Genomic DNA, 26,677 nt, shown 5'->3' on the forward strand with positions numbered 1-26,677 from the left:
ATTTCAATTAAACAGAATCATATGTATGTTTTTGTCTAGTTTCTTTTGGCCTCATGTTCGCCACATTTTCCTTCCTTTTTAGTGCTGAATAGTATTTCTTTGTTGGTTATACCAAAGTTTGTTTATTCATCTAATAATTGCCATATGGTCCGATGTCTGTGTTAACTGTGGCTGAAGCAGTTGCTGCACACCTTCTTGTGCAAGTCTTTATGAGACATGGGCTTGTGTTTCTCTTGGATGATGCCTATGAGTGGAGTGTCTGATAGAGTGTGTGGGTGTTTAACTTTTTAATAAATCTGTTTGCCACGTGGTCATTTACCTAAACATTCTCATCTTGGCAGAGAAAGTTCCTGCTGCTTTGCATCTTCACCAGTGCATAGTCTTTTTCTTACATCCCACTGGCAGTGTATCATTGTGGTTATGATTTGCATTTCCCCAGTGACTGATGGTGCTGACATCTTTTCATAGACTTGTCTGTCTTCTCTTACTTTTTAGACAAAGGTCTTTCAGATAGTTCACTTAACTTTTTTTTGGTACTGAGAATTGAACTCGGGTCCTTGCGCTTTTGAAGCAGGCGGCGGAATCCCTGAGCTAAATCCCCAGCCCACTTCACTTACTTTTAAAAACTTGGGTTGTCTTATCAAGTTGTGAAAAATTATAGAGATAAATGTTTTTTTCTGATATATGTGTTGCAGAAACTTTCTCTCTCCCCATGCCCCTGCCCTTTTCTTTAAAAGACCCAAAGCTTTAAATGGTGATTAACTGCAGTTTTTTCATTTGTAGTTTGTGCTTTTTGTCATAATGGGAAGTCTGCTAGACTAATGATGATTTTCATTTATACTTTCTTTTAGACGGTTTTCAATTGTAACTCTTACATTTAGATTTATGATCCAGTCTGTGTTAATTTGTCAGATGGTGTGAGATAAAGTTTCAGGATGATTTTTTTGGCATGTGACTGTCCCATTGGTCCACCAGTATTTGTTGAAAGATTATTCACAACCAGGAAATTGACCCTATCAGATCTCACCAGTTTTAAATATACTGGTGTGTATGTGTGTGCATATGTGTGTACCTGTGCAGTTTTATCATGTGTGTACATTCATGTGACAGCCACTACATCAAGATTCAGATCATAAAGGATCCCTCATGCTGTACTTTCATGGCCAGACCATCTGTGCCCTACTCCCAACCCCTTGCAGCCATTTTTATTATGTCATTTCAAGAATGTTATATTAATGTAACCATGCAGTGTGTACATTTTTGGAATTGGCTCTTGTTGCTCAGCATAATTTCCATACATGCTGCTGCATGCATCAATAATTTTTTTTTGTTTTATTGCTCAGTAGTATTCCATGGTATGGATTACCATAGTTTCTTGGCAATGCATTAAGTTGTCCTGGGGTTGTTTCCAGTTTGGAGGTACTACTGTTAATTTGCGTACAGATTTTTGTGTGAACTTAGGTTTTCTTCTTTTGTGGTACTGAGGATTGAACCCTGGGCCTAGTGCATGCTAGGCAAGCACTCTACCACTGAGCTACATCCCCAGCTCTTTAAAAATTTTTTATGTTAGGGCCGGGCATGGTGCCATATGCCTGTAATCCCAGGACTCATGAGGCTGAGGCAGGAGACTTGCCTCAAGTTCAAGGCCAGCCCAGGCTATATAGTGAGTTCAAGGCCAGCCTGAATTACAGAATTAGAGTGAGACTCTGTCTCAAAAAATCAGAAACCAAACAAATGAAAAGTAAAATAAAAATTTTTTATTTTGAGATATTGTCTCACCAAGTTGCCCAGGGTGGCCTTGACCTTGTGATCCTTTTGCCTCAAGCTTCCCAGTAGCTGGGATTACAGGTGTGCATAACTGAGTCTGGCTGAATTTAGGTTTTCATTTCTCTTAGATAATTGCCCAGAAATGACACTGATGGGTTCTATGCTAGTTGGATATTTAGTTTGTTTTTTTTTTTTGTTTTTTTTTTTGGTACCAAGGATCGAACCTGGGTCCTTGTGCTTGCGCAGCAGGCAACGAAACCACTGAGCTAAATCCCCGGCCCCATGGATATTTAGTTTTTTAAGAGACTACCAAACTATTTCAGAGTGCTATACCATTTTACATTCCTGCCAACAATAAATAAGTGATCTGGTTTCTCTGCCTTTTCACCAAGATTTTGTGTTGTCACTATTTGCATTTTAGCCACTCTGAAAGTATAGATGGATTTTTTAAAACAGTGTATTACTTTTATTTGGGGGCCTGGAGTGGAGGAAAGGCATCATGGTGAGGGAAGAAATAAAGTACTGCAAATGCAGGAACATTATTAAAACAGTAATACATGAAATGAGTAACCGGAACCATTTTCTTAGGAGGACTTGACTCATGGAAGAAAAACTTTAAAATTGTTGTTGCAGAAAACATTTTATGAACTAGAAATTGGTTTCAATAATACTACTAGAGAATATGTTCTAGTAAGTGTAGGTAACTGGATGTAAAATTCTGGCAGCAATTTAATAGAAGAATCCCAGATTATTAGGCCTAGGCCAACACCTAATGAGGATGAGAGCCTTGTTTGTGGGGAATTTTGGACAATACTTGCAGAAATATTATTACATTGTGCATAAACCAAATTGAATTATTTTCACAACTGTTGTAAAGTTTCAATGTAGGTTGATTTCACATTGAATGAAATTTGAATTTGTGTTTTCTTAGGGACTAATGATATTGAACTTTTTTTTTTTTTTTTGGAGATAGTCTTCAAATGTAGCCTATTCTGGCTGTGAACTGAGATCCTCCTGCCTCAGCCTCCCAAGGGCTGGTATTACATGTGACTACTTGAAAATTTTTTTCTGTGTTTGCTTACTCTCAGATTGATTTTTATGTAGATCTTGTATCCTGTAACCTCATTAAACTTATTAGTTCTAGGAATTTTTTAGGTAGTTCTGTGGGATTTTCCATACAGCAAATCATATTGGTGTTAGACAGTTTTTTTTGTTTCTTTTTCAGTCTGGTTTCCTGATCTTTGTTTTCTTGTATTGGCTAAAATCTCATGTACGGTATTGAGTAGGACTTCCTTGCCTTGTTCTGCTCGTAGGCAGAAAGCATGCAGTCTTTCACCATTATGATATTAGCTGTTCAGTTTTTGTGGGTGGCTTTTATCAGGTCATAGAATTTTCTGTTTACTTTGGTGTGCTGAGTTTTCATTGTAAATGGTATTGAATTTTGTTTAGTGCTTTTTTGCGTCTATTAAGATGATTATTTATTTTTCCTTTATTTTGTTGACATAGTGAATTACATTGATTGGTTTTCAAGTGCAGATCTACTCTTACATTCCCAGAATAATTCCCACCTGATCATGCTTTATCCTCTTTTTTCTTTTTTAAAAATGTAATTAATTAATTAATTAATTAATCTTCGGTACCAGGGATCGAACTTAGGACCTTGGGCTTGTCAGGCAGGTATGGCACCACTGAGCTATATTCCTGGCTCCTGTCCTCTTATTATTTTTTTTCCCATTAAGTTTATTGGTACATTTTAGGTATAAAACACAGTTACATTCATCATTGGGATCTTGTACCATTACATGAGTCTCTTGGTTCTTATCCCTATCCTCTTTTTTCATACTGTTGGATTTAATTGGTTAAAAGTTTTAAGAATTTTTGAATCTATATTCCTGAACGATATTGGTCTGTAGCTTAATTTTCTATGATTTAAACAATAAAAAAAAATAAGAATAATATGGGCCTCCTAGTTTAAGTTGGGAAATAGCTCCTTCTCTTCAAGTTTCTGTAAGATTTTGTATAAAATTGGTATTAACTTCTACCTTAAATGTTTGGTAAAATTCACCGGTAAAGCTGTGTGAGTGGGAAGGTTTTAAGTCATTGCAGTGTCTTTAATAAATATAAAGCTATTCAGGTTATCCGTTTTTTAAGAAATTTATATCAAAGTTGTTGAATTTATTGGTCTACAATTGTTCTTAGAGTCTTCCCTTATCCTTGTTAATTCTGTATGATCTGTGGTGATGCCCCAGTTGTCAATTTCTATATGTATTCCATTATGGTTAGAGAACAGGTTTTGTATGATTTGAATACTTTTATGAGGCAGGTGGCGGAACCACTGAGCTAAATCCCCGGTCAATGATTTGAATACTTTTAAATTGACAAGGTTTGTTTCATGACTGTAGTCTGTGTTTGTTTTGGTGGAATGTTCTGTAAATGTCAATTAGTGTAAGTTTGTAGGTACTGTTAAAGGGTCTGCATTCTTACAAATTTAGTTTACTTTTCTAATTGAGAGAGGGTTATTGAAATCTCTGTCTATAATTGTGTAATTTTTTCCTTTTCATTTCTATTAGATTTTTCTTTGGGTGTTGTACAGCTCTGTTGTTAGGTGCATAAATGTTCAGGATTATATCCTTTTGATGAATTGATGCCCTTCTCATAAAAAATGACTTTCTTTCTCCTTGGTAATATAGCTTTGCTTGGGAATGAACTTTGCCTGATATTAGTGTTGTCATTTCAGTTGCCTTGATTCACGTGGGCATGATACATATTGTTTCATCTTCTTTTGACTAATTTGTGCTTTTATATTCAAAGAGGATTTCTTGTCCATTTAAGTAGAGAAGGAATCATAGAAATAGAAAATACCATTAAGCAAATAATATAGTAAAATTTGTCAATAGGCAAATTCCAGTAATAAATACCAGAGTCATTATGTGAAAGTTTGAAGATTATCTATTTGGGTAGTCTCTAAGTAGCTTCCTTCTGATATTTGCTCATTTCAGAGGGCAAAATAGTAACTTTTTGTGGAGAATTCTGGCAAACACTACCATAAATAATAGATCAAGAGTAACATAAAAAGGGCCGGGGATTTAGCTCAGTGGTTTCACTGCCTGCTGCGCAAGTGCGAGGACCCGAGTTCGATCCCCAGTACCCCCCCCCCCCCAAAGAGTAACATAAAAAAAGAAAAAGAGTAACATCAACAGTAGCAGGACTTGATGGTACCTGGGGGAAGGGCACATCACCTCTGAGGTGTTTTTGCCAGAAATGCAACCCCTCAGTCTAATTGTGAGAGAACACCAAACAGCCCCAAATTGAGGGACATTGTGCAAAGAAACTGACCAGGACTTTGGAAGCTGTAAGTTCACAAATGACAAAGACCAAAAATCAGTCACAGACTGGCAGAGACTGAGGAGCCACGACCATTGAATATGATGTGGGGTCCTGGATTGAATCCTGCCATAGAGGAAGGGCATTAATGGACAGATAGCTGAACTCAGTAATATAATATGAATGCCAGTTTCCTAATTTAGGTAATCGTACCCTAAAAGATAATGAATCTGTTAGATTCTGTTAGAAGAATCCAGGTGAAGGGTTTATAGGAGCTCTATACTGTGCAACTTTTCTTACCTCTAGAATTATTTCAGAATAAAAGGTTTAAAATAAAACTGATAATGTGGTTTTTGGATAGACACCGTAGTGAAATGTTGCCTTTTTAATCCCAGCTGACAGCATGTGCCTTTTAATTATTAATATTTGATGAGATTGATTTAAATGGGTTTAAGTCTGTCCTCTTGGTGTTTTCTTTGTCTTACCTGGTCTTTGTTCACTCTTCCCTGTTTTTCTTTCTTCTTTTGAATTAATAGAGTATTTTTTACTTCATTTTATCTCTTGTATTATTGTATTTCTACACAGCACCGTCCCCTGCCCTCCTCCCCTGCAGTGCTGGAGATTGAACCCAGGGCCTTACACTTGCTGGGCATGTACACTACCATGAGGCCACACCCACAGCCCTTTCTTTAATTTTTAATTTTGAAACAGAGTTTTGGTAAGTTGCCCAGGCTGCCCTTGAACTTGCTATCATCCTGCCTTGGCTTCCTTCCTGAGTAGCTGGAATTATAGGCATATACCACTGTTGCGGGACAGTGTGGTGTCCAGTGCTTCCGGGCTTTTGCTGTCCCATTCAAAGAATTGGATGAGACAATTGATGAACTTGAAAATGCAGTGCTTATTAAAAGAAAAAGAGGGCTAGGGATTTAGCTCAGTGGTTTTGCCGCCTGCTGTGCAAGTGCAAGGACCCGAGTTCAATTCCCGGTACCAAAAATAAAAAAAAGAAAAGTGAAAAAAAAGGGAAGTCCAAAAAGAATCAAGAAAAGTAAGATGACACCATTCATACAGGGTGGGTCACTGCAAGAACAAGAGGGCAGTAGTGCCCATGAAGTCAGTGACTGCCCCTTTTAGATCCTCATCTGACGTTAGACCCAGCTCTCCATGATTGACAAGTCATGCCTTGTTGTCCAGCCTCCTTGGCATACCCTAATATCCTACCTCACCACTGCACCTAGTTTATGGGGTTTTTTTTGAGACATGTTCTTGCTATGTAGTTAAAGCTGGCCTTAAACTCATTATCACGGGCTGGCCTTAAACTGGCAGCAGTCCTCCTGCGTTCAGCCTCCTGAGTGCTAGGATTACAGGGTTGTGGCACCATGTCCAGCCCAGTTATTGACTTTTCAGTGGTTGTGTTTAGAGTTTACTATTTACATTGTAACTCAGCCTTCCTTCAGCTGTGCTACCACCTCATGTGCCACTTATAGCCTGCTAATACTGGGCAGGGATGTCTGCCACAAATGAATGAATGAATTGGTGTTAAACAGATGAAGTTGTTCTCAGAATTTGTGGACTTTTGCCCAGAGGGCTGTCGAGCCTGACATTGTAGGAGAATTCTGAGAGTTTTCTGGTAATTTTTTAAAAAACCAAGTGTAGTATGCCTATAGGAATCTACATCTCATAAATATGTAATTTGCTGCCATTTTACATGGCAAAAGCCACAGAACCTCACCTGTCATTCATGAATTTTAAAAAATACAGTTCTTAACTGGGTTATGTAAAATTTGAACAGTTTGAGTGACAGGACTAGGTGATTTCCAGTTCTGAGAAATTTCTGACACTGAGATTGAAGCTGTACAGAAACCTTTGTGTGTACTTTTATTTATGTAAGCATAGATTACTTCTCTTGTGCTTAATAAGATATTTCCTCTTGACAGTGGACCCTCAAAAAATTGACCGGGAGGGAAAAATCCCAGATGACACTTTAGAGAAACTGAAGAGCCTGGGGCTTTTTGGGATGCAGATCCCAGAAGAATATGGTAAGTCAGGGGAACAGCTCCCAGCTTGTTGCCTCTCGTGTACATTTGTCCAGAAAAGGCTGCTGTTTGGGAAGGGTGGCCTTTTGGTGCGATATGTGTGCAGGGTAGGTGCAAAGCCAAGACAGGAAACTGTGGCTCTGGCCTTCACCTGCCTGGGACCGTCCCTGGAGCCTTTGCCGAGACGACTAAGGGTCTGGAGGCATAGGTGGTTGGTGGTGCACTGAGAATCAGGTGTATTCCTGGCTGTAGCTGGTTGTTTAGAGATGTACTGTTTGCAGCCTTTCTCAGCTGTTCTCTGACTTAAAGGTTGACAGTGAGCCACAGCAGCCAGGAGCTTGCCCTGCTCTCTGTCTTCCTGCCTGGTTCATCTCTGGAGACTGCGAGGCCTCCCTTCCCCTCAGTGGAGTGGGGTTGGGGAGCGGGGGAGATGGGGGCTTCAGTCTAAGTTCTTGCTAGAAGCTACCCTAGAGCTGGTATGGGTTCAGACAGAGGTGAAAATTAAGGATATGTTAGTGTGATGCCTAATTTCCTTCCCTTGTGTATTGGTTGAGTCTCTGTTAGTATGCATATTTCTTTGTGTCTTGTCATCCTGTGATGACCAGTATGTGTGATAACTTACCGTCTCTTTGAGGGCCTAAATAACCCATGAAGCCACGCTCCTGTGGCAGAACACACAGCACTCAACACCAGCAGGGGGAGGGCAAAGCATCCTATGTTTCCTCCTAAAAGTTGCCCACTCTGCTTCCGTGCAAGGCTTTGTAGAGACCAAGCCTCTTCTGCCATTCACAGCATGAAGGTCGGCCCCTAAGTGACAGAGGCGTTGGCATCGCATGTGGCCACACTGGATACTGAATATTAGAGTAGAAGGAGGTGGGGCCAGAGCTGGAGAGGAGTGAGTGGTCTCAGTGTAGAAGCACATGGCTGTAGCCATCTGATCTTCACACCCGGAGCCTTGGGAGCCCTTTCCCAGGCTACAGAAGGGTAAGGACTGGGTGGAAACCGCTGTGGATAAACTACTATGTTCATGCTGACTGAGCCTCCATCTCCTCCCTCGGTCCTGCCTGGTGCCCAGAGCCCCCCATGTGTGTCTCCTACCTGCTTCGGAGCCCTTTCCCACACGCCTGCTGTCCCCAGGTGATTGTGTCGGCCCCGTGATTTTTCCCATACTCTCTACGGGGAAAGCATGTGACATTTTTCTCAGACAGAACTGGCTCCCTCAATATATGAAAGAAGGAAGAGCCAAAGTGTTTTGGACTGAAAGAGAGGTAGGGTGGGCCGAGGTGTTACCTGCAGGGATGACGTCCCCTGATGTACATGTGGATGGTCAACCCTGCGGCTGGGCTGCACACTGGTGCCTCAGGTTCAAAGCCAGCCTTGCTATTTGTCAGCCTGTTTATTGTTAGCAAAATGAACCTGTGGCCACCCAGCCTCCTGTGGAAGTTGAAGATTAAATACAAAATATACAAGTTCAGTGGAATTTTAATTTTTCTGTTTTTAATCCTTTGTCTTTTTACTCCTAGAGGGGTGATTCCCAATGAACAGAACATTCAGGGAACATTTGGCAATGTCCGTAGATGGTTTTGGTTGTCAGAACTGTAGGGTCAGGAGGTTTGCTTGGCCTCTAGGGCTAGAGCCCCAGTATGGTGCTGAACCTCTTACAGTGCATAGAAACTCCCATGGCAGAGAAGGAGGCGTCCCCAAATGTGGTGGGAGGCACATAAACCCTGTCCTGGTGCCCACCAGATACCGGGCATTGGGGCACTGTAAAGATCCACATCACAAGTGGTAGAAGGAACTCACACCACATAAAGTGATTTATTGTGTGCATGGGTGGCTATATTAAAAATATATTTATATGTTTGTGTCTAAAAAAGGGATGCAGAAATGTAAGATTATGGGTGACTTTTTATTTGTTCTCCTTCTATCTTTCTGTAATGATTTTTTTTTGGTACTGGGGATCGAACTTGGGACCTTGCGCTTGTGAGGCACGCGCCGGAACCACTGAGCTAAATCCCCAGCCCTTGATTTTATTTATTTATTTATTTATTTATTTTGGTACTGGGGATTGAACTCGGGTCCTTGCACTTGCGCAGCAGGCGGTGAAACCACTGAGCTAAATCCCTGGGCCCCCCTTGATTTTTTTTTTAAATGGTGATCTGGTATTAACTTATAATTAGGAAGAAAAATATCCAGTGAAACCATGTGCATTAGTGGGAAGAGTCCAGCTGGACTGTGACCAGTGCTGTTTTGTCTCGTAGGTGGTCTGGGCCTCTCCAACACCATGTATGCGCGGCTGGGGGAGACCATCAGCCTGGATGGGTCCATTACCGTCACCCTCACGGGGCACCAGGCCATCGGCCTCAAGGTCAGCTGTGTGGGGCTTCTTGGGACTTTCTGAGGGATGGAAGGCAGGGGCTTGCTCACTCCTCTCAGATGAATCAGGCCTGATGGCTCAGGGTCTTGGAGAAGAGCCAGTCCAGCTGCTTTTGCAGCCCCGCCCTCCACTGGCCCATGCAAGCAAAGGCCCTTGGCTCCCACTGTCCCTTTGTGCTGGATCCTCCTCCTGTCTCCCTCGTGTTTGACCCATCCTTCAGGGCCCATCCTGCAAGCCTTCAATCTGGGGTTGGAAGTGAACCCTTTCCTGAGCTGTCACCCTGCTGTTTGTACACAGGCCTTCCTCACCCCAAAAGACTCAGAGAATGTTGGGACAGGTCTAAGGTCATGTGGCTCTCAGTGGCATTGTCATCAGAGTTACCTCTGCTCAGTATAGACGTTGAAGAGAGCTAAATGAGTTCTCTAGTCCTTGGGAACTAGCCTGTGCTGCAGTCATTTGGTGACAAGGCACATTTGGGGCACAGCTCTGACACGGACTGGGCACCTTCCCTGTGCTGGGTATGGTACCAGCGCCCCACCTTCACCACTCGTCATCCAGACCATGCTGCCAGTGTGAGGAGTCCCCAGCTTATAGATCATAAGGTAGAGACTTGTAGAAGGGACATTCCTTGTGCAGGGCTACCTGGCTGGGTAGTAGAAGAGGCCCTGACCCCAAAGCTCCTGTGGTCGTGTGGGCCACTGCCCTGGTGGGTGTGCAGTGGTGTGGCTCACTTGCTCTGCCTGAGCTCTGGGCTCCTGCTGTCTTCTCCTAGTGAAGTAAATACTGTGCTCAGAAGGGCGATGTCACCCAAGCGCATGTCCTGCTCTCTTCTCCTGATGGCTTCATTAGCACGTGTGTTTTGTTTAGGGGATCATCTTGGTTGGCACCGAGGAGCAGAAGGCCAAATACCTGCCCAAGCTGGCATCTGGGGAGCATATTGCCGCCTTCTGCCTCACAGAGCCAGGCAGGTCTGTCCCTCCTGGATGTGTTATACAATTCTCAAAGAGCTGTTTGTGTGGAGGAGCCGACTTGTTTTTCTTCCCTATCTGAAATCTTCAGAAGAATCAGCCCATCAACTTCTTGCCAGTTTTCTTGTCTTAATCTTACTTCTCTTTGCTGAGATAATAACCTGGCAGCATGATGTTTGTTGAAAAAATTCTGCATCCCCTGAACATTCAGGGATTCTCCTCTCGAGGATATGGGGTGGAGCCACATCCCCATTTCCAGATTAGTAGCTGAGATTCAGTGAGGTGGTGTGATCAGCCCAAGGTCACATAGCTAGGATAAGCAGGGTGGGGAGGACTCAGGCCTTCAGGGCAAGTCTATCACTCTGATCACTCCTTGGGAAGCTGTAGTGGTCATGTTCCAGCAGCAGAGTTGAGATGGGACAGATGTCCTGTGCCTTGGAAAGCTCAGCATATCTGAGCTGACTCTGTATGTAAAAAGCTTGCCGGCTTCTGCAGCCAAGTGCTAGTCGCTTCCATTCCCAGGCCCCCACCCCTTCCTCATTTATTCCCTGTATGGTTCTGCCTTGACCACATCTCTGTGTGTGCAGTGGAAGTGATGCCGCCTCCATCCAGACCAGAGCCACGTTAAGTGAAGACAAGAAGCACTACATCCTCAATGGCTGCAAGGTACAGCCCTGCCTCTGTCTGGTCAGGTCTCCCACAACCCTCACTGTTTTGGGACCTTTACCCCTGCTGTGTGGCCACTTTCCACCCTGAGGAATTGTTGCCAGTCTGCATGTCCTCTCTTGCCCTGTCTTCCTGCTTGTTGGGTGAATGCTGCTCCTTTTCAGCAGAAGAAACCGCAGCTCAGAGTGGCTAAGTGACATGGCAGAGGTCCTGTGTCCTGTGTCACTCCTGTGGCAGCCAAGGCAAGGTGGCTCTGGAATCTCCATGCTTCTGGATGCTGCCTCCATGAGCGACTTTAGGAGTTTGCTTAACATCTTTCCTCTCTAAAGTCCCAGACAACATAGCCAAGTGTGGTAGTGTACACCTGTAATCCCAGTACTTGAGAGGCTGAGGTGGGAGGATTGAGTTCAAGGCCAGCCTAAACTGCATAGTGAGATGCTGTCTCAAAAAAAAGTAAAATAAACACAAAAAATTCCAGACATGTATGACTGCTGTGATGCATTGCTATGGATCTGGCACCCAGCCATCATGATTCTTCTGTTGCCTTGCCAGTTCTGGGTGGCATCTGTGACAGTGTCAGCATAGATGTCTAAAAGATAGAAAGCCATGATACCATTATCATGTGAAAACTGGAAAAGTTTCTTACTATCTGGTCAGCCTTCGGAGTTCCCTGATTGTCTCATACCTTTTTCCCTTTAATAGTTTGCTGCTTAAATCAAGATTGAAATAATTCCTGGCCATTGCAGTGTTCAGCAGTCTGTTTTTTTCCTCTCCTTCCTCCTCCCTTTCTTCTGCCTTTCACCTCTCTCTTCCTTTTTTTTAATTGACAAATCCTGAATGTGATGTTTGCACCTCTGTACACCCTGTGAAATGATGGAATCCCTTCTTGTTGAAAGCCCTTGTTGTCTGGTGGTGGCATCTGAGGCACATGAATTCCACTGGCCACCCCCTCTACCCAAGCTCCTATTTTGGGAACGTCCTTGCTCTGGGGAGACTGGGCCGAATCCCCAGCCTCTTTGTGCAGGTGTGGCCTCTGCAGAGCCAGACATTTTCATGTCTGGCCTGCAGTTTGGTGGGCAGCTAAACCTTGGAGACAAAGATGGAGCCGAGAGGTGACTGCAGAGACTTTTTGCTGTCTTCCCTCAGGTCTGGATCACTAATGGAGGTCTGGCCAGTATTTTCACTGTGTTTGCAAGGACTGAGGTGGCCGATTCCGATGGCTCAGTAAAAGACAAAATCACAGCATTCATAGTTGAAAGAGACTTTGGTGGAATCACTAATGGGAAGCCTGAAGACAAATTAGGCCTTCGGGGTTCCAACAGTAAGTGTGTGTTTGTAAAAGTGTGTGTAAGAGAGAGAGAGGAGGAAGCAACCCATCTTCTACTCTGTCCAAATATCAAAGTAAAATGAGATTTAAATCCCTTTGGGTTTTTTTTTTTTTGGTACTGGGGATCAAATTTAGGACCTTGTACTTGTGAGGTAGGCGGTGGCACCACTGAGCTAAATCCCTGGCCCCTAGATCCCTTTGTTTTTTTGGGTTTTTTTGGTAACAGGGATCGAACTTGGGTCCTTACACTTGCACAGCAGTCGGCGAAACCACTGAGCTAAATCCCTAGCCCAAAGTCCCTTTGGTTTTAAGCGAGCATGACACTGGCTGTGTGCCTTGCTGTGCATGGAGCTGTGGGGATTCCTGGGGAACCAGGCCAGTAGAGTGCTGAAGCTGGCTGCAGGAGGTAGCAGACCCACAAGGGCAGACAGCAAGTGTCCTAGGCACACACCCTGTGCCGGGCCTCCCATCTTTCCCCCTGCCACCTCTGTCTTCTTGCTCCTGTCACTCTTCCTGGCCCACGCATCATCCCTGGAAGCACTTGGTTCCTTGGAGGCTGGTGTGCTGATCCCTGTCCTTGGCTCTTCCAGTACTGCCATGGAGTCCTCACGGTGCTCGGCTCTCCTAGTTGAGATATCGGAGTGTCCATCCTGGAGGGGACCACATACTGCCCTTGGCATCTGCGGGCCACCTCTGCATGCCCCGTGTCTTCAGGGATCCTGCTGTTGGGGTGGCATTATTTGGCACACACTGCTCAGGATGTGGGGAGACAGAGAGGCCCCCGAGTTCTGTCCTGAGTCCCAAGGACATGGAAGCTGTGTGGCCTTGAACAGTCTCGTTTTTTCTGGGCTGTAGTTTCCTCAGCTGCAGGAAGGAGGAGTGAGAGAGCCCATGGGTCTGACTGCGATTACTGGTGCTGCTTCTTGTGCTGCAGCGGGGAGCACAGAGGCCTTGGGCTAAAGAAGAGCGAGACAGGTGGGCAGGAGAGAGCGGGAAGGAGCGGTCGGGCTGCTGAGGAGCAGGTCTGTAGGGGCCTGGTGCACTCTGAGGCCTGGGCAAGTGGTGTCCTCCAGGGATCAAGGGGCACAAGGTCAGGTCAGAAAGGGAGGCAGGGTTCTACCCATACCCAGCAGCCTTTGGCAGCAGGGCCTGATCCTATAGCCCATATACTGCCAACCTTAAGGATGACCTGGAAGCCAGACAGGTGGCAATTTCCTCACATTTCACCCCGCCGTCTTTCAGCACAGTTCCAGTAGTAGGAGGAACAATTAGCAGACACAGCTTGCCATGCCTGGCTTGGGTCCCCTTGAGCGCAGACCCATCCTGAACCTCCTTTTCTCTGGTGCACAGTGCCGGGAATTGCCATACTTATGTAATGAGACATGCAAACACATGTTGCAGAAACTGCGCCCTCACCCTGCCCTACCTCCCATCTCGATCTGCATCCATCCCCCTCACGTTGACCTTGCTTCTGGAGTGTGTCTCTCTGCAAGGTTGCTACCTACCTGCCTGGCGTATCTCACAACTCAGCTCACAGCGAGTTCATTTTGTTTTCTCTCAGTCCTTGGGTGCCTGGGGTAGCCCGCTGTAGGCCATGGTTGGTTCAGGTTGGCCTGTGTTTTTGTTACCATCCAAGGTACGTACATCTAAAAGCCTCGCTCATACTAGATCAGCTGCACTCCATTGGCCAAAACCAGGATCAGAGGCAGGGAAAGGGAGGTCTGCACTTCCCAAGGAGGGAGGCCCCGCTGCTACAGCGCAGTTTAGGGTTTTGTTAGAGCTGAGAACTGGTACCAAGAATCCCATTGATCCTAGGTCTTAGGAAATGCTGATTCATCTAGTGTGAATGTTCTTTCTCTGACTTTACCCTTTAAGCTTATGCTACATATTATGCTCTTAATATGAATATTATCCACCCTCTCCAACTTCTGTCTCTCTCTGTGCTGTTTGTTGCATCTGAGGCACCAGCCAGGTTATTACATCGTCTCCCTTAGAGTTGGTCTCCCTGACCCAAAGTATGAGCTGTACCAAGACAGGAGCTTTGTCTTTCTATCTTGTCCACCCTGTTGCTGAATGAATGAACGAATGCATGCATGAATGAGTGGATGAACTGTGGGTCAAGTGCAGAGTGGTTTGCATTTGTTAGATCAGATCTTACATTTCCTGTTGCAGCTTGTGAAGTCCATTTTGAAAACACCAAAGTGCCCATCCAAAATGTCCTTGGAGAAGTTGGAGGTGGCTTTAAGGTGAGTTGTCCGCTGAGGCCCATGGAGTGGTGTGCAGTTTCACGTGTAGGGCCTGTTGGTCCCACTTTTTGTCCCATCCCTCTCCCTGTTGGGCCTGTGAGCAGGAGTACCTCTGTGGCAGGAAATCAGCAGCATGGAGACTGGAAAGTCTGCTCACTCCTAGAGGAGTCTTGGTTAGGACTGGAGGTCTTCCTTTGTCACCAACGTCTCCTTTGCCTCGAGTGCAGGATGGGTCTCCCTCTCCAGCAGGTGGCAGAAACAGGCCAGCGGGCCCTCGAGAAGCTCAGGTTCTGAGACTGCACCACCCTGGTCTTGAGTCCCTGCCCTAATTTTTTTTCCCCTAACTTGGAATCAGGTTTATTTCTTATTGAGAAATAATTCATATAACATAAAATTCACCATTTTAAACTGCACATGCCAGTTGTTTTTAGTACACTCATTATGTTGTGCAACTGTAACCAGTATTTCCAGGGCATTTTCATCACTCCTGAAAAAGATAAATCATACCTTCCAACCCCACCTCATCCCCATCCTATGTCAACCTCTGTCTTACTTTGTGCTTCAGTAGTTTTGGCATTCTGAACATTTTCATATAGATGGAATCACACAATATTTTGTGACGGGCTTCTTTGGCAGGATAATCTTTATTTGTCTACGTTTATACTGTAGCATGAATCAGCACTTATATCCTTTTTATGGCTGGATAATATTCCAGCATGTGGACAGACCGCATTTTATTTTTGCATTCATCAGGTTGAGCTATTTCTACTTTTTGGCCATTTTCAGTAATGCAGTTTTGAACATTTACATTCAAGTGTTTGTATGGAAGGTATATTTTCTGTTCATTTCACTATGTACCTAGGCGTAGAATTGCTGGTTATATGGTGGGTGTATATTTAACTTTCTGAAAAATTGCCAAACTTGCTGTGGTATATTCGTTCCCACCAGCAATGTATGAGGGTTTCATTTTTCCCACATCTTCACCAACATTTGTTACCATCCATTCTTGAAATTTATACCCATCCTAGTCGGGGTGAAGAGGAATCTCAGTGTGGGTTTAATTTGCATTTCCTCAATGATTAATCCTGCTCAACATCTTCCAGTATGCTTATTAGCTATTTGTGTATCATCTTGGAAGAAGAAACATCTTTTCCCATCCTCTGTCCACTTTTATAGTTTTTTTTCTCTCTCCATTTTTAAATGAAGCTGTTCATCTTTGTTGTTCTGCCCTGGGTGTCACCCTGAGCAGCTCCACCCACCTTGGCACAGGAGGCTGCTCAGTGAATGTAGAACAAAGGGCCAGAAAGGAAAGACAAACAAGGACTAGGCTTCGTATGGTGAGAAGTTTATTATTTATGTAGCCCAGATGTTGTCTGCAAATTAGAGGATAAAGACAGAAACAAAATTAAATCATGCAGAGCCCATGCCAAGACAGTTGCTGTTGGTCACACATTTGGTGCTTTTTAGATCGCTTAAAATAACACACAGCACGCACTTTGTGTGTGTGTGTTCTGCATTATAGCCTGTTTTTCCATGTATCAAATCCTAACAGTCTTTGATGCTGTACAGTATGTCTTCATATCCTGTACCCATTTAATGTTACCAGGTATTGCCTTGACTTTGTACTTATTCAGAATTGTGTTACAGGGTCTGCGTGCTTGTGCATATCTTTGCACACTTGTCTAATTCTTTCCTGAGTTTGTGCACACCAGTAAATCTTCTGGGTCAGATGCATGACCTGTTTTATATTCCCAATCCCTGTTGCCAAGTGTCTGCAGGAAAGGTAGACAGGAATGTGCTCTTCCAGGCAGTAAGAGAGCTCCTTTCCTCAGTCCTCCCAACACTTTTTTTCTTGTGGTGCTGGGAAATGAACCCAGGGCCTTGCATATGCTAGGCAAGCATTCCACCATTGAACTACATCCCCAGCCTCGATACTATATTAAAAATTTTTTTTTTCTGTTATAATTAGCAAAAATGGTTGTTTTAGCAAAGGAAAAAAGATTTCGAAAATTCTGCTGTTGTTACTAGTAGGACTCCTGCCACTTAGCCTAAATATTCACTCCAGTGAATCCAGAGATCATAAAGCAGTAAAGGGTTGGGTGAGAATTCAGTGGGCTGCCGTCACCGGCTGTTTGCAGCTGAGCCCTCTGTGGTAGGTCAGGGCGGCTTCTGGGACTGTGGGCAGTGTGGTTCGGTGAGGGCAGTGGGGCATATGTCTGCCCCTCTGCCAGAGAGAGGGTGGGGAAAGAGTAGAGACGCGGCTGGAGGCCTCTAGCTGATTCACTGGGTCATGCTTGTGCAAAGCTGGACGTCAGGCAGATGGCTGGCTGTGGGCCCTCGGGAGTGTCATGTCACCACCCTGAGCTGACGCTGCTTTATCTGTGAAATGTGGCTTCTGACCCTGTGGTATTGCAGGGAACAATCGGTGCAGCTTGTGGTGTACACCCCGCCGATCTGAGTTTCTGCTCCCCTCCCTTAAGCATAGGCCATTGACTTTTGGAATAGCATTGCCCAGTGGCATAGGCCGCAAGGATGTGGGTGGGAGCTGCAGCAGTCACTGAACCACTTTGATTCGAGGAGCTGGATGGAATATGGCTTCTCTTGGCTGGAAGGCAGGCAGGATGATCACCTGCCCTTGTTTTCAAGATACCTTTCTGGGAAAATAGACAGACATGGTGGGATCTATTTCTTGTGCCTCCTTCAGTGCCCCTGGGCTTTTCCTACTCTGCCCACAGTTGGCCATGAACATCCTCAACAGCGGGCGCTTCAGCATGGGCAGCATAGTGGCTGGAATGATCAAGAAATTGATTGGTAAGTAAGTTGTGGCCAGGAGGCCTTTGCGGTGCCCTGTTGCTCTCACTGCAGCCGGAGGCTGTGCTGCTTCCCCAGGGTGGGCTGGTGCTGAGCCAGGCCGCCTGCACAGAGGGCTTTGTCCCCACCCGGGCCCAAGGGTTCGTCTTTGTATTTCAATACTCCAGGCTTACCCACACAGAGAAGGGAGGAGGCCAGGCATTCTGGCTGAGGCAGAGCTTGATGAGGTTGGACCTAGTGGCGGTCCTCAGTAGATCCCTGTCTCATGGGTGACTGCACCCTGAGTGAGCAGTGGGGTTAGGCTTGAACCAGGGCCCTTGGCTTCTGGACCTTTCCTTTGTTTTTTCTGTGTGGAACTAAGATTCTCCCTTCTCTGAACATAAACCAGCCCAATAACCATTCTTGCTGTGTGGCTCTGACCTTGGGGAAGGGACATTCTGGGGAGAACACCCCTTATGACTCTCAAGAGTTCAGAGTAAGGTGGGCACACAAAGGCTCTGGTTGGTTTCCTCCCCTCAGTTTGATAGATGAGGAAGCAGGCCTAGAGCAGGCAGGTGATTTGCCCCAGACCCACACCTGGACCTAAACCAGTGCTGCTGCGCTGGGCTCAGGGTTCCTCTGCTGTGCTGCTCACAAGGCCCCTGCTTCCGCTTCTGCAAGAGCTTTGCACAGCCCTCATGGTCAGCACAAAGGGCAGAATCTCTGATGAGATCCCACAGCCCAGAAATGCGTGGGTGTGGGGCCCATCCTGGGTGACTGAGGCACACAGGGAAGCACTTGGAGCTTGGTCCTCAGGCAGGTCCTTGCCACCACCTGGGTGGAGGCTGGTGTGTCACTCAGGTGTGCTCAGAACTCACCTCCAGGCCTATGTTCTGAAAGCAGGCACCTCTGCTTTCCCTCTGTGTCTTCACAGTTACTCAGGTCAACAGTGTTGAGGAAGGTAGAGTGCTTGGCTACGGCCCCTGTGCTAAGAACAGGGCCAGGCCTCAGGTCTGGGTGTGACTCAGAACTCTGTGTGCTTTCCTCCTGCCACTGCCTGCTGGGCCCAGCCCCTGACCCATAGCTGCTGGAGCCCCGGTCACTGGCTTTGGGGGCATCTTATTGGAGCAGACAGGGTTCTCTTAGTTCCTGTGGCAGGCTTAAAGGATAATGGTGACCCAAGACCCTATAGATCGCATTTAGACAATCAGAAAGTTTCCGGTTCTAACAACTCTGTTCTCCTTCAGAATTGACTGCTGAATATGCCTGCACAAGAAAGCAGTTCAACAGGAAACTGAGTGAATTCGGATTAATCCAGGTACTGAAGGCTGTGATTTCACCATGTGGACATGAAACGTGTGCTTGCTGCTGTCTCTGTCCTGGTGCCTCTTGTGCGGTGACTTAAGACCAGAAGGGGGTTGGTTGACATAGGCCCCTTTTATTAAGGCTGGGTTTGGTTCTCTTGGGCAATGAGGCTTCTGACTTAATTAGCTTCTCTCCTGGCTGTCAGACTTGGGTCTCAGCTCATGATTGTGTCTTTTCTGAACACCCCAGGAAAAGTTCGCTCTGATGGCTCAGAAGGCTTACGTGATGGAAAGCATGGCCTACCTTACCGCGGGGATGCTGGACCAGCCAGGGGTTCCAGACTGCTCCATCGAGGCAGCCATGGTGAAGGTAGCCAGGAGCGAGGGGCAGACAGATCCCTTCTGTGGCCTTTGGAACCTATTCCTCTTCTCCTTAGTTAATAGGTCAGCTCGTCCTTGATCCGGGATGTGCAGTTCTGCAGGAACAAGTGGGGACAGGCAGGGCCCCTAGCAGGCAGCTGGGAGAAGTGGCAGAGAACAGTGCCCACCTGGGTGTCACTGTATCCCAGGGGTTTATGATGAGTTTACACTGGCTGGCTGGTGGTCTAGAACCACAGGAGAAAAGACAGATTGTAAAACTCCACATCAATGTAACTTGCCAGCTGGGCTGTCCTAGGAGAAGGTCCTTTTCTTCTGACTTGATGGCCTTCTTACTTTTGGGATCACAAGTGCCTTTTGGGGGGGTGGGTACCGGGGATTGAACTCGGATCCTTGTGCTTGCAAGGCAGGCGGAAGAACCACTGAGCTAAATCCCTGGCCCACAACTGCCTTTTATAGTGTTTGAGGAGGTAGATACCAGTTTCATGCTGCTTTTGTGTAGGGGCTGTCATTTGTCTTAGCTATACTGAAAAAGATGGCAACCTCCTTTCACCCTGGAAAGTGTTGGGGTCCTCCGGAAATGAGCTCTTGAGAGGTCTGGTGCCCTGGAGAAGTGAGCATTCTGGGGATGGCAGGATGGGCAGGCAGACAGGGTGGAAAGTGAGTTTTTAGGTTCAGCTTGTGTGCTGGGTATGATGGCTCTGGCTCATGGTTGCATCCTCCTGTCCCTCCACCAGTTCCACACAGTGACTGGTAGCTGTGTCCTGAGCCTCTTCAGATGCTAAGCTAAGAGCAGTGGTAGTGAACCCATGGCACAAGTGCCACAGTGGGCTGTCTGTATCATTGAAAGCTCTAAAAGGTTCGCCATCACTGGCCTAGAGCCAACCCTGCCAAGTTTCCACTCCAGGACACTCAAGAGTGGACAGGGAGAGAGAAGTCCTAGTCATGCAGAGCTGGGAGTCGCAGGTGGCTGGGGCTGGGCAGGAGTGAGTTCACTCCCTGGAGAAGGGGGAATTGTGGGTGGGTTTTAAAAGCACAGGGTTGACTCAGCTCAGGAACGCAGAGGTGTGAGAGGTCATGGTGGGGTAGCAGCCTCAGGAAAGGTCAGTGTTGTCAGGAAGGCATAGGCCTTGAGTGCAGCCACGTCTTCCTGGGGCCAGGCTGACCCCAAAGTGCAGGTTCTTCCCACACAGCCTCCCCTGCTTCCCGGCCAGCTCCTCCCCAAGGTGTAAGTCCTTTTCTTGGCAAGGATTGGGCCTCAGCACCTTGTACTCACCTCACCATGGGTCTCGGCAGGTGTTCAGCTCCGAGGGTGCCTGGCAATGTGTGAGCGAGGCACTGCAGATCCTGGGGGGCTTGGGCTACATGACGGACTACCCCTATGAGCGCATGCTGCGCGATGCCCGCATCCTCCTCATCTTCGAGGTGAGTGGTCAGCTGCAGACCTCCCTTGGATCTCCCCACCCACCTCTGTCTTCCTGGACCTGGGGGTGCTGTGGAGGGCCCAGCAGGGCTCCGCATGGCAGGCTGTGTCTGCTCACGGCCCGCTTGGCGGCTGGGAGAGGCCAAGCAGTCACTTAGTTGCGTTTCCAGGGCCCTGTCCACTGTGCTTGCCACCTCCTGGTTATCCACTGTGGGTCTTGGCCACGTTGTTTCCAGCTGGACAGGGTGGGACAAACATCCTGTGGGAGACCTTGGTTCCAGTCGCAGCTCCAACTGTTTTCATTTCATATTGTCTGGGTCTTGGTTTCCTTCCCAGTAAACTGAGGCAGGCCAGCAGGGTCAACTCTGACCCTGACAACGTCTCACCCTGACACTTCTCTTCTTCTCTAACTGCTGCCCTCCAAGCAGTCACACCCTAAAGGGCCAGTCTGTGTGTGCCAGGTGGGGAGGGGTTGGGGGACAGACACACCCTTGGGCTGCTGCATTCTAGGGACAGCCCGACGGCCAGAGGACGCTGTGGTATGGGTACTGTGTGTGGCTGGGAGGACGGAGCTGTCTGCTGAAGCTTGAGTGCTTGGCCCTTAGAAAAGACTTCAGCTAGGGATGGGAAGTGTGGGCAGAAAGGCAGGGAAGTGGAAGGTGCCGGCCCCGGATGGGACCTGACGGTGGGGCCCAGGTGACTGGAGAGGGAGCGAGTGAGCAGGTCTTGGTGGGAACAGCATCAGTCTGCTAGCTGGCTGTAGTGGTGGAGTAGCAGGGTGCCCAGGGAGGATGTGGAACACAGAAGGAGCTGGACTGTGGGAGACCTGGACTGACAAACAGGAACTTTGGAAACCATAGGAAGTTTTTGAGCAGAAATGATTTGGTTGTATTTATGTTCTGGGAAATTCTCCTAGGGCTACTGAGACCAGAGGATGAGGTATTTCCTCTGCAGGGAAGGTAGACTAGAAGGTGGCCAGGCCTGGCCTTGTGTATGCAGGAGGCATGGGCCTTAGTGAGGGTTCTAACCACACCACAGGCCTGGTTACAAGAGGCCCCTTAGACTGTGGTTGAGTTGAGGCTCCCAGGCTGTGCCCCTCAAGGAAGGCCACACTCTGCCTGTCCTCTCCTATTCAGAGTGGTCATGTGCCAGCCTGAGGGAGGACTTGCATGGGGCTGCACCTGAGAGACCCGGGCTCCCGTGCCACTGGGTGGGTGCTCAGCAGTGCTTACGGGAACCCTTGAGGCCATGGCTTTGTGGGTACAGAACCTTGGGTGGAGGCAGATGCTGCTGCTTGGAGGCAGCTCAACTGGGGGTGGTTGTATGGGACCTCCACTCTACTCCCCATCCAGTGGGCGCCTTTCTGTCCATGCTTAGGCAGCTGCCCCCACTGCCCTCCCAGCCATGGGTCACAGTAGGATAGGGAGGGGTGCATGGGAGCCTCTGGGTATCAACCCCTGGCACTCGAGCTCCCAGCTGCTACTGCTGCTGCTGCTCAGTGCTGTGCAGCTTCCCAGAGGAATCTGGGCTCCAGCCAGAGCCAGCAGACATGTATCCCGCAGTGGCTGTGCTCTGGGCATTGGCAGCCCCACCACCAGGGAAAGCTGTTTTAAGCTGTTTGTTTTAAGGAGTCGTCACGGCTTAAAGAAAAAAGTGACCTATGCCAACTGGCTTTCTGGGGAGGTGCTGGGCCTGTGGGCAGCCATGCCCTCTGGTCAGCTCCCCATCTAACCCCCACCTGGTCACAGCCCCACTCTCTGCTGAAGTGGCAGTGAGGGAGCGGGGGTTCCACCTTCCTGGCATGAACAGCACTGCCAGGGCTGCCCACTGGGGCAGCTAGTGACTTCCACACTGCCGGCCACAGGGAACCAACGAGATCCTCAGGCTGTTCATTGCTCTGACAGGCCTGCGGCATGCTGGCCGCATCCTGACCGGAAAGATGAAGTAGGTGCTGTTCCCTGGTCTGCTCCTTGGCCCACCTGCCTGCCTGCCCTGGGATGGGAGGGGATGAGGGGACAGCAGTGGGTGGGGGTGCAGCCATGCAGCGCTCCCTCAGTCCCGCAGCATGGGGTAGTGACTGCAGGGGCTGGAGCTCGGCCTTCACCTGAGAGTGACAGGAGAGGCCAGCTGCCTAGGGAGGCCCTCCCTGCCCTGCCTTGCCCACTTGAACTCCTCCTTCCCCTCCCCTGGCAGCTACAGCCTCCCACACTGTGGTGCCTGGTGTTTCAGAAACTGAGGAAGGAGAGGTGTCCCTCAAACAGGTGGCCAGCCTGAGACCAGAGCCTCTTCTCTGCTCTTGTCCCGGGGCAGAGCCATCAGATCCCTGACTGAGCTTGAGTACAGGCTGCTGATAGCATTTTGCAGCCTCCTTAATTGGGAAGGGAGCTTTTGGGAAGCTGGCTGCTGCAAGCATGTGCTCCTTGAGGAGAGCTGCTGCTTGTGACAGGCCAACAGTCACCCTGCACCCACGAGCCCCACATGCCCGGCCGAGAAGGGGTATAGAGCTCCAGGGGCCCTGGGAGTAGTGGGAGCCGGCGGTGGGGCCTAGAGCCATGGCACCATGGACTTTCTGCAGTGAGCTTAAGTGGGGCAATGTGGGCGTAGCCATGGGGATCATTGGCCAGAAGCTTCGGGACGCTCTGTGCCAAACCGTGAACATGGGACTGACAGGCAAACTTGGACTGGTGCACCCTAGTCTGGAGGTAAGTGGATCTCCTCATTCTGGGGGGCTCTGCCAGGGGAGGAGCAGAGGCACCTGCATGCTGCTGCCCCACTGGGGCCAGGAGCAGTTGGGGAGGTGCCCCAGTACTTCCATCACATCTGTGTGGTGGAGCCCTGGGCTGGGCACTGGCAAGTGGGGATACAGTGCTGAGCACAGTCCTGTCTTGTGGCCGAGTAGGACAGTGCAACCAAGCTTGAGCAGAACGTGTATTACTTTGGCCGAACTGTTGAGTCACTGCTTCACCGCTTTGGAAAGGTAAGTGGGCTCTGCCAGATTGGAGCACAGCTGGCCCCCCAACATGCCCAGCAGCCACAAGACCACTGTGTGCCCACCTGTGGGACCAGGAGAAAGTTTGGTCACTGGGTGTGGTGGGATCTCTGCCGGCTGAGTTTTCCAGTGTTCTCCTGGACACCTTCTGGGTGGGGGCCTGAGTCCAGGGGCCTGGTTTTCGGGCCTTGTCTGCGTGCGCTTGAGCACACTGAGCACCAGCCTCTGTCAGCCAAGGTTCTAGGACCTCACCTTGACCCTGGCCCGAAGAGAGAACACGAGGCCACTGGGAGTCGCCCTCCCCCTGCCTGGCCCTTGGGTACCTGGGCCAGGCAGCAGGTCTCCACTCTGAGCTGTGTCCCCAGAGCATCGTGGACGAGCAGCTGGTGCTGAAGCGGGTGGCCAACATCCTCATCAACATGTATGGCATGACGGCTGTGCTGTCACGGGCCAGCCGTTCCATCCGTACTGGGCTCCGGGACCACGACCAAGAGGTGAGCCTGCTCAGCCCCACTCAGGAAACAGGCTCTGTGACACTGGGTGACTTGCTTTTGGGGACAAAGCGAGTTTGGGTCAGGGCTTAATTAGAACCCAACACTGACTTCTGAGCCAGGCCTTTGTCCTGCTGCACTTTAATGAAGTCAGTGGTTGGAGAAGTGGGAAGTCAAGTGCTGTGGCCCTGCCGAGGTGTCCTGAGAACAGGCGGCGGCGTCCCATGCCTTGGCCTTGGGAGGGTCCTGCTGCTTGGGAGATAGGGCCAGTGCCTTTGGTCTCCATCCTAGAAGAGAGGGGGTGACAGCAGCCCATGAAACCAGTGGCCCCTCACCCTGCCCATGCCTGGCCCTACTGGGGGAAGTGGATAGAGTCACTGCACCTGCTGTTTATATGCAGGGTCCCACAGTGGCCCATGGACACTGGGACTATGACACCCACCTTACAGAGGAGAAACTGAGCCTCAGAGATACTGAGTAAATTGCTCTTGGGGACAGAGCAAGTTTGGGTCAACTGGGGCTTTTGATCCCAGCCACACTACCTAGTCAGGAGGGCCACAGGCTGGGTTTCTGGGAGACTCCAGAATGCCCTCAGCCATCCTGTCTGACCTTGGTTTTGGCAGATTCTGTTGGCCAACATGTTCTGTGTGGAAGCTTATTTTCAGAATCTCTTCAGCCTCTCTCAGCTGGAAAAGAGTAAGTGGGGGACTTGTGGGAGGGAAAAGTGGGCCAGGTCCAGGCTCCTGTGGGACAGCTATGTGCTCCCAGAGCTGCTGCCCGTCCAGGGAAGAGGGCAGACATTGTACCCCAAGTCCCGCACGCCAACCGAAACAAACCTGGAGTTGTGCAGGGGCCTCGGGCTTCGGGCCTAGAGAATATGAGACTTAGCCCCTGCTGCTGTTTGTCTGGGCTGCTCTTCTTCTTCCATAGCCACATCTATGGAACATGTCTAGCTCAGGGTCTAACCCTAACGTCAGTGTTCCCTGCAGAGCCCAGCCTTGTGGCAAAGTGAGGGTAGAGAGGGCCACCATGGCCCTTATGGGGAGGCTGCATCCTGGGCTCTGGCCCAGGCACTGCGTGGCCACAGGACTGGTCCGTGTATGGCACATCTGTTTGCTGAGCAGGCTTCTCCCCACCTCTACCCCGCAGAAGACCTGGGTTTAGAGTAGGACAAGCCCTTTCTATTCAGGATGAAGCGTCTAGCCCAGCGAAGACAAAACTTTCACAGTTTTCTACAGTAACAGCCAGCTGCAGCATATGTGCCATAGGTTCACCACCATTGCTCTGGCCCCTTCTCTCGTAGGGCTTTGGAGGGAGTCACAACTGGGGTGGGGGGTGCTAGCTTTTTGGCCCCCTCACCGAAGCTCGGCCCCCTTTGTATATCATGGTGCAGAAAGATCCCCGCTGTTCTGTCTTCCCACCCAGATGCTCCAGAAAACCTGGATAAGCAGACTAAGAAAATAGCCCAGCAGATCCTCGAAAAGCGAGCCTACATCTGTGCCCATCCCTTGGACAGGATGTCCTGAGGCAGGGACAGTGCTGCTTCCCGCTCCCAGGCCACAGCTGATACCAGACAGCACGGAGAACCCAGGGCCATCCCAGCTGGAGTCACTGTTACCAGTGTGCACTGGAAGGGCTTCCTCCTGCCCCAGGGCCTTGGCTGGCTCTGCCCTGCAGCCTGCATCTGACTGGATTACAGCTGCGGAGAGTGAGAGCATCGATTTGCACTGCAGCTGTGGGACATTCAAGACACCACAGGCTGGGGATTTAGCTCAGTGGTTCTGGCGCCTGCCTCACAAGCACAAGATCCCGAGTTTGATCCCCGGTACCAAAAAAAAAAAAAAAAGACACCACAGTGGTGGCACCAGGCTTGCAGGGCTCAGCTGAGGCAGGGTAGTCATTTCTACCGCACCACAGGCTAAGAAACAGTTTGGAATCTGCGGCTGAGTCACACACAGATACTAGGAGCAAAACGCATTTTCAAATGTGTCAGCCATTTAACAAAAAAGAATATCCAGTGCTCCAATTTGTGTGTCCCTTTCTAGCCTTACTAAACTAATCACATTCTCTCCCAGAACTGCCTGTGAGTAGCTAGCAGCACACCCCTGAGAGCCACTCTCTGGCAATGCCTTCTGGTCCCCTCTAGCCCCATTTTGGGAGAGGAGGAGCTGAACACCAACAGGTAGTGCACAGCCACAGGGCTTGTGCCAGAGCCCTAGCCTTTGACCCCTCTCAGGTGAAGGGGAAACTGCACTGCCCGGAGTATACAGCGTCTGCTTATTTGCAAGGATTGGCCTCACTCTTGAAGAGAGAGTGGCAAGGTATCTTTAGGTGGCACTAACAGGGCTTTGCATTTCCTCAAGCTTCTGTCTGGTCCTTGGGTGTTTGGGCTCCAAAAAGCCTATTGTGCAAGTTACCTGGAGGCAAGGAGGAGACCAGACCCTCTCTCCTAATGGGGGAAGGTTTACAGATACTGTGATTTGGGAAATAACGTCCCCGTGAAACCCAGAGTTCTTACTTTGTCAGCGAACAGGCATTTAGTATGAAATTGAGAGTAGCTGCCTGGTCAGTATTGTGCTGGACGGGCTGCAGAG

The 26,677-nt window shown here is 48.7% G+C and overlaps 2 protein-coding genes across 8 annotated transcripts in view; one reads left to right on the top strand and one right to left on the bottom strand.

The window, feature by feature from the left end:
- Acad9 (acyl-CoA dehydrogenase family member 9) overlaps positions 1-26,109 on the top strand; it is a 34,068-nt gene extending 7,959 nt beyond the window's left edge. For 2 of the 3 annotated variants that reach the window (XM_004855643.3, XM_013076192.3), the window contains 16 exons: positions 7,026-7,127; positions 9,386-9,492; positions 10,369-10,469; positions 11,057-11,135; positions 12,282-12,456; positions 14,635-14,708; positions 17,444-17,519; positions 18,746-18,816; positions 19,053-19,172; positions 20,477-20,605; positions 22,468-22,547; positions 23,179-23,305; positions 23,503-23,580; positions 23,958-24,086; positions 24,707-24,779; positions 25,509-26,109. In XM_004855643.3, coding sequence (XP_004855700.1) covers positions 7,026-7,127; positions 9,386-9,492; positions 10,369-10,469; positions 11,057-11,135; positions 12,282-12,456; positions 14,635-14,708; positions 17,444-17,519; positions 18,746-18,816; positions 19,053-19,172; positions 20,477-20,605; positions 22,468-22,547; positions 23,179-23,305; positions 23,503-23,580; positions 23,958-24,086; positions 24,707-24,779; positions 25,509-25,609 — 1,622 coding nt within the window. In that variant the 3' untranslated portion in view covers positions 25,610-26,109. Of the gene's footprint in view, positions 1-5,676; positions 5,810-7,025; positions 7,128-9,385; positions 9,493-10,368; positions 10,470-11,056; positions 11,136-12,281; positions 12,457-14,634; positions 14,709-17,443; positions 17,520-18,745; positions 18,817-19,052; positions 19,173-20,476; positions 20,606-22,467; positions 22,548-23,178; positions 23,306-23,502; positions 23,581-23,957; positions 24,087-24,706; positions 24,780-25,508 lie in introns of all 3 variants that reach the window. The other variant, XM_013076191.3, reaches the window with a different exon arrangement.
- The window catches only part of Cfap92 (cilia and flagella associated protein 92 (putative)), a 52,745-nt gene continuing 50,151 nt past the window's right edge, over positions 24,084-26,677 (bottom strand). For 3 of the 5 annotated variants that reach the window (XM_004855646.4, XM_087199089.1, XM_021237073.2), the window contains one exon: positions 24,084-24,370. In XM_004855646.4, the coding sequence (XP_004855703.1) occupies positions 24,234-24,370 (137 nt within the window). In that variant the 3' untranslated portion in view covers positions 24,084-24,233. Of the gene's footprint in view, positions 24,371-24,772; positions 25,020-26,677 lie in introns of those variants that run through there. The other 2 variants (XM_021237075.2, XM_087199088.1) reach the window with 2 other exon arrangements.

The sequence above is a fragment of the Heterocephalus glaber genome, unplaced genomic scaffold (assembly GCF_053883595.1).
Source record: "Heterocephalus glaber isolate CG9 unplaced genomic scaffold, H.glaber_assembly_v1.0 deba00001689, whole genome shotgun sequence".
Taxonomy (NCBI): Eukaryota; Metazoa; Chordata; class Mammalia; order Rodentia; family Bathyergidae; genus Heterocephalus; species Heterocephalus glaber.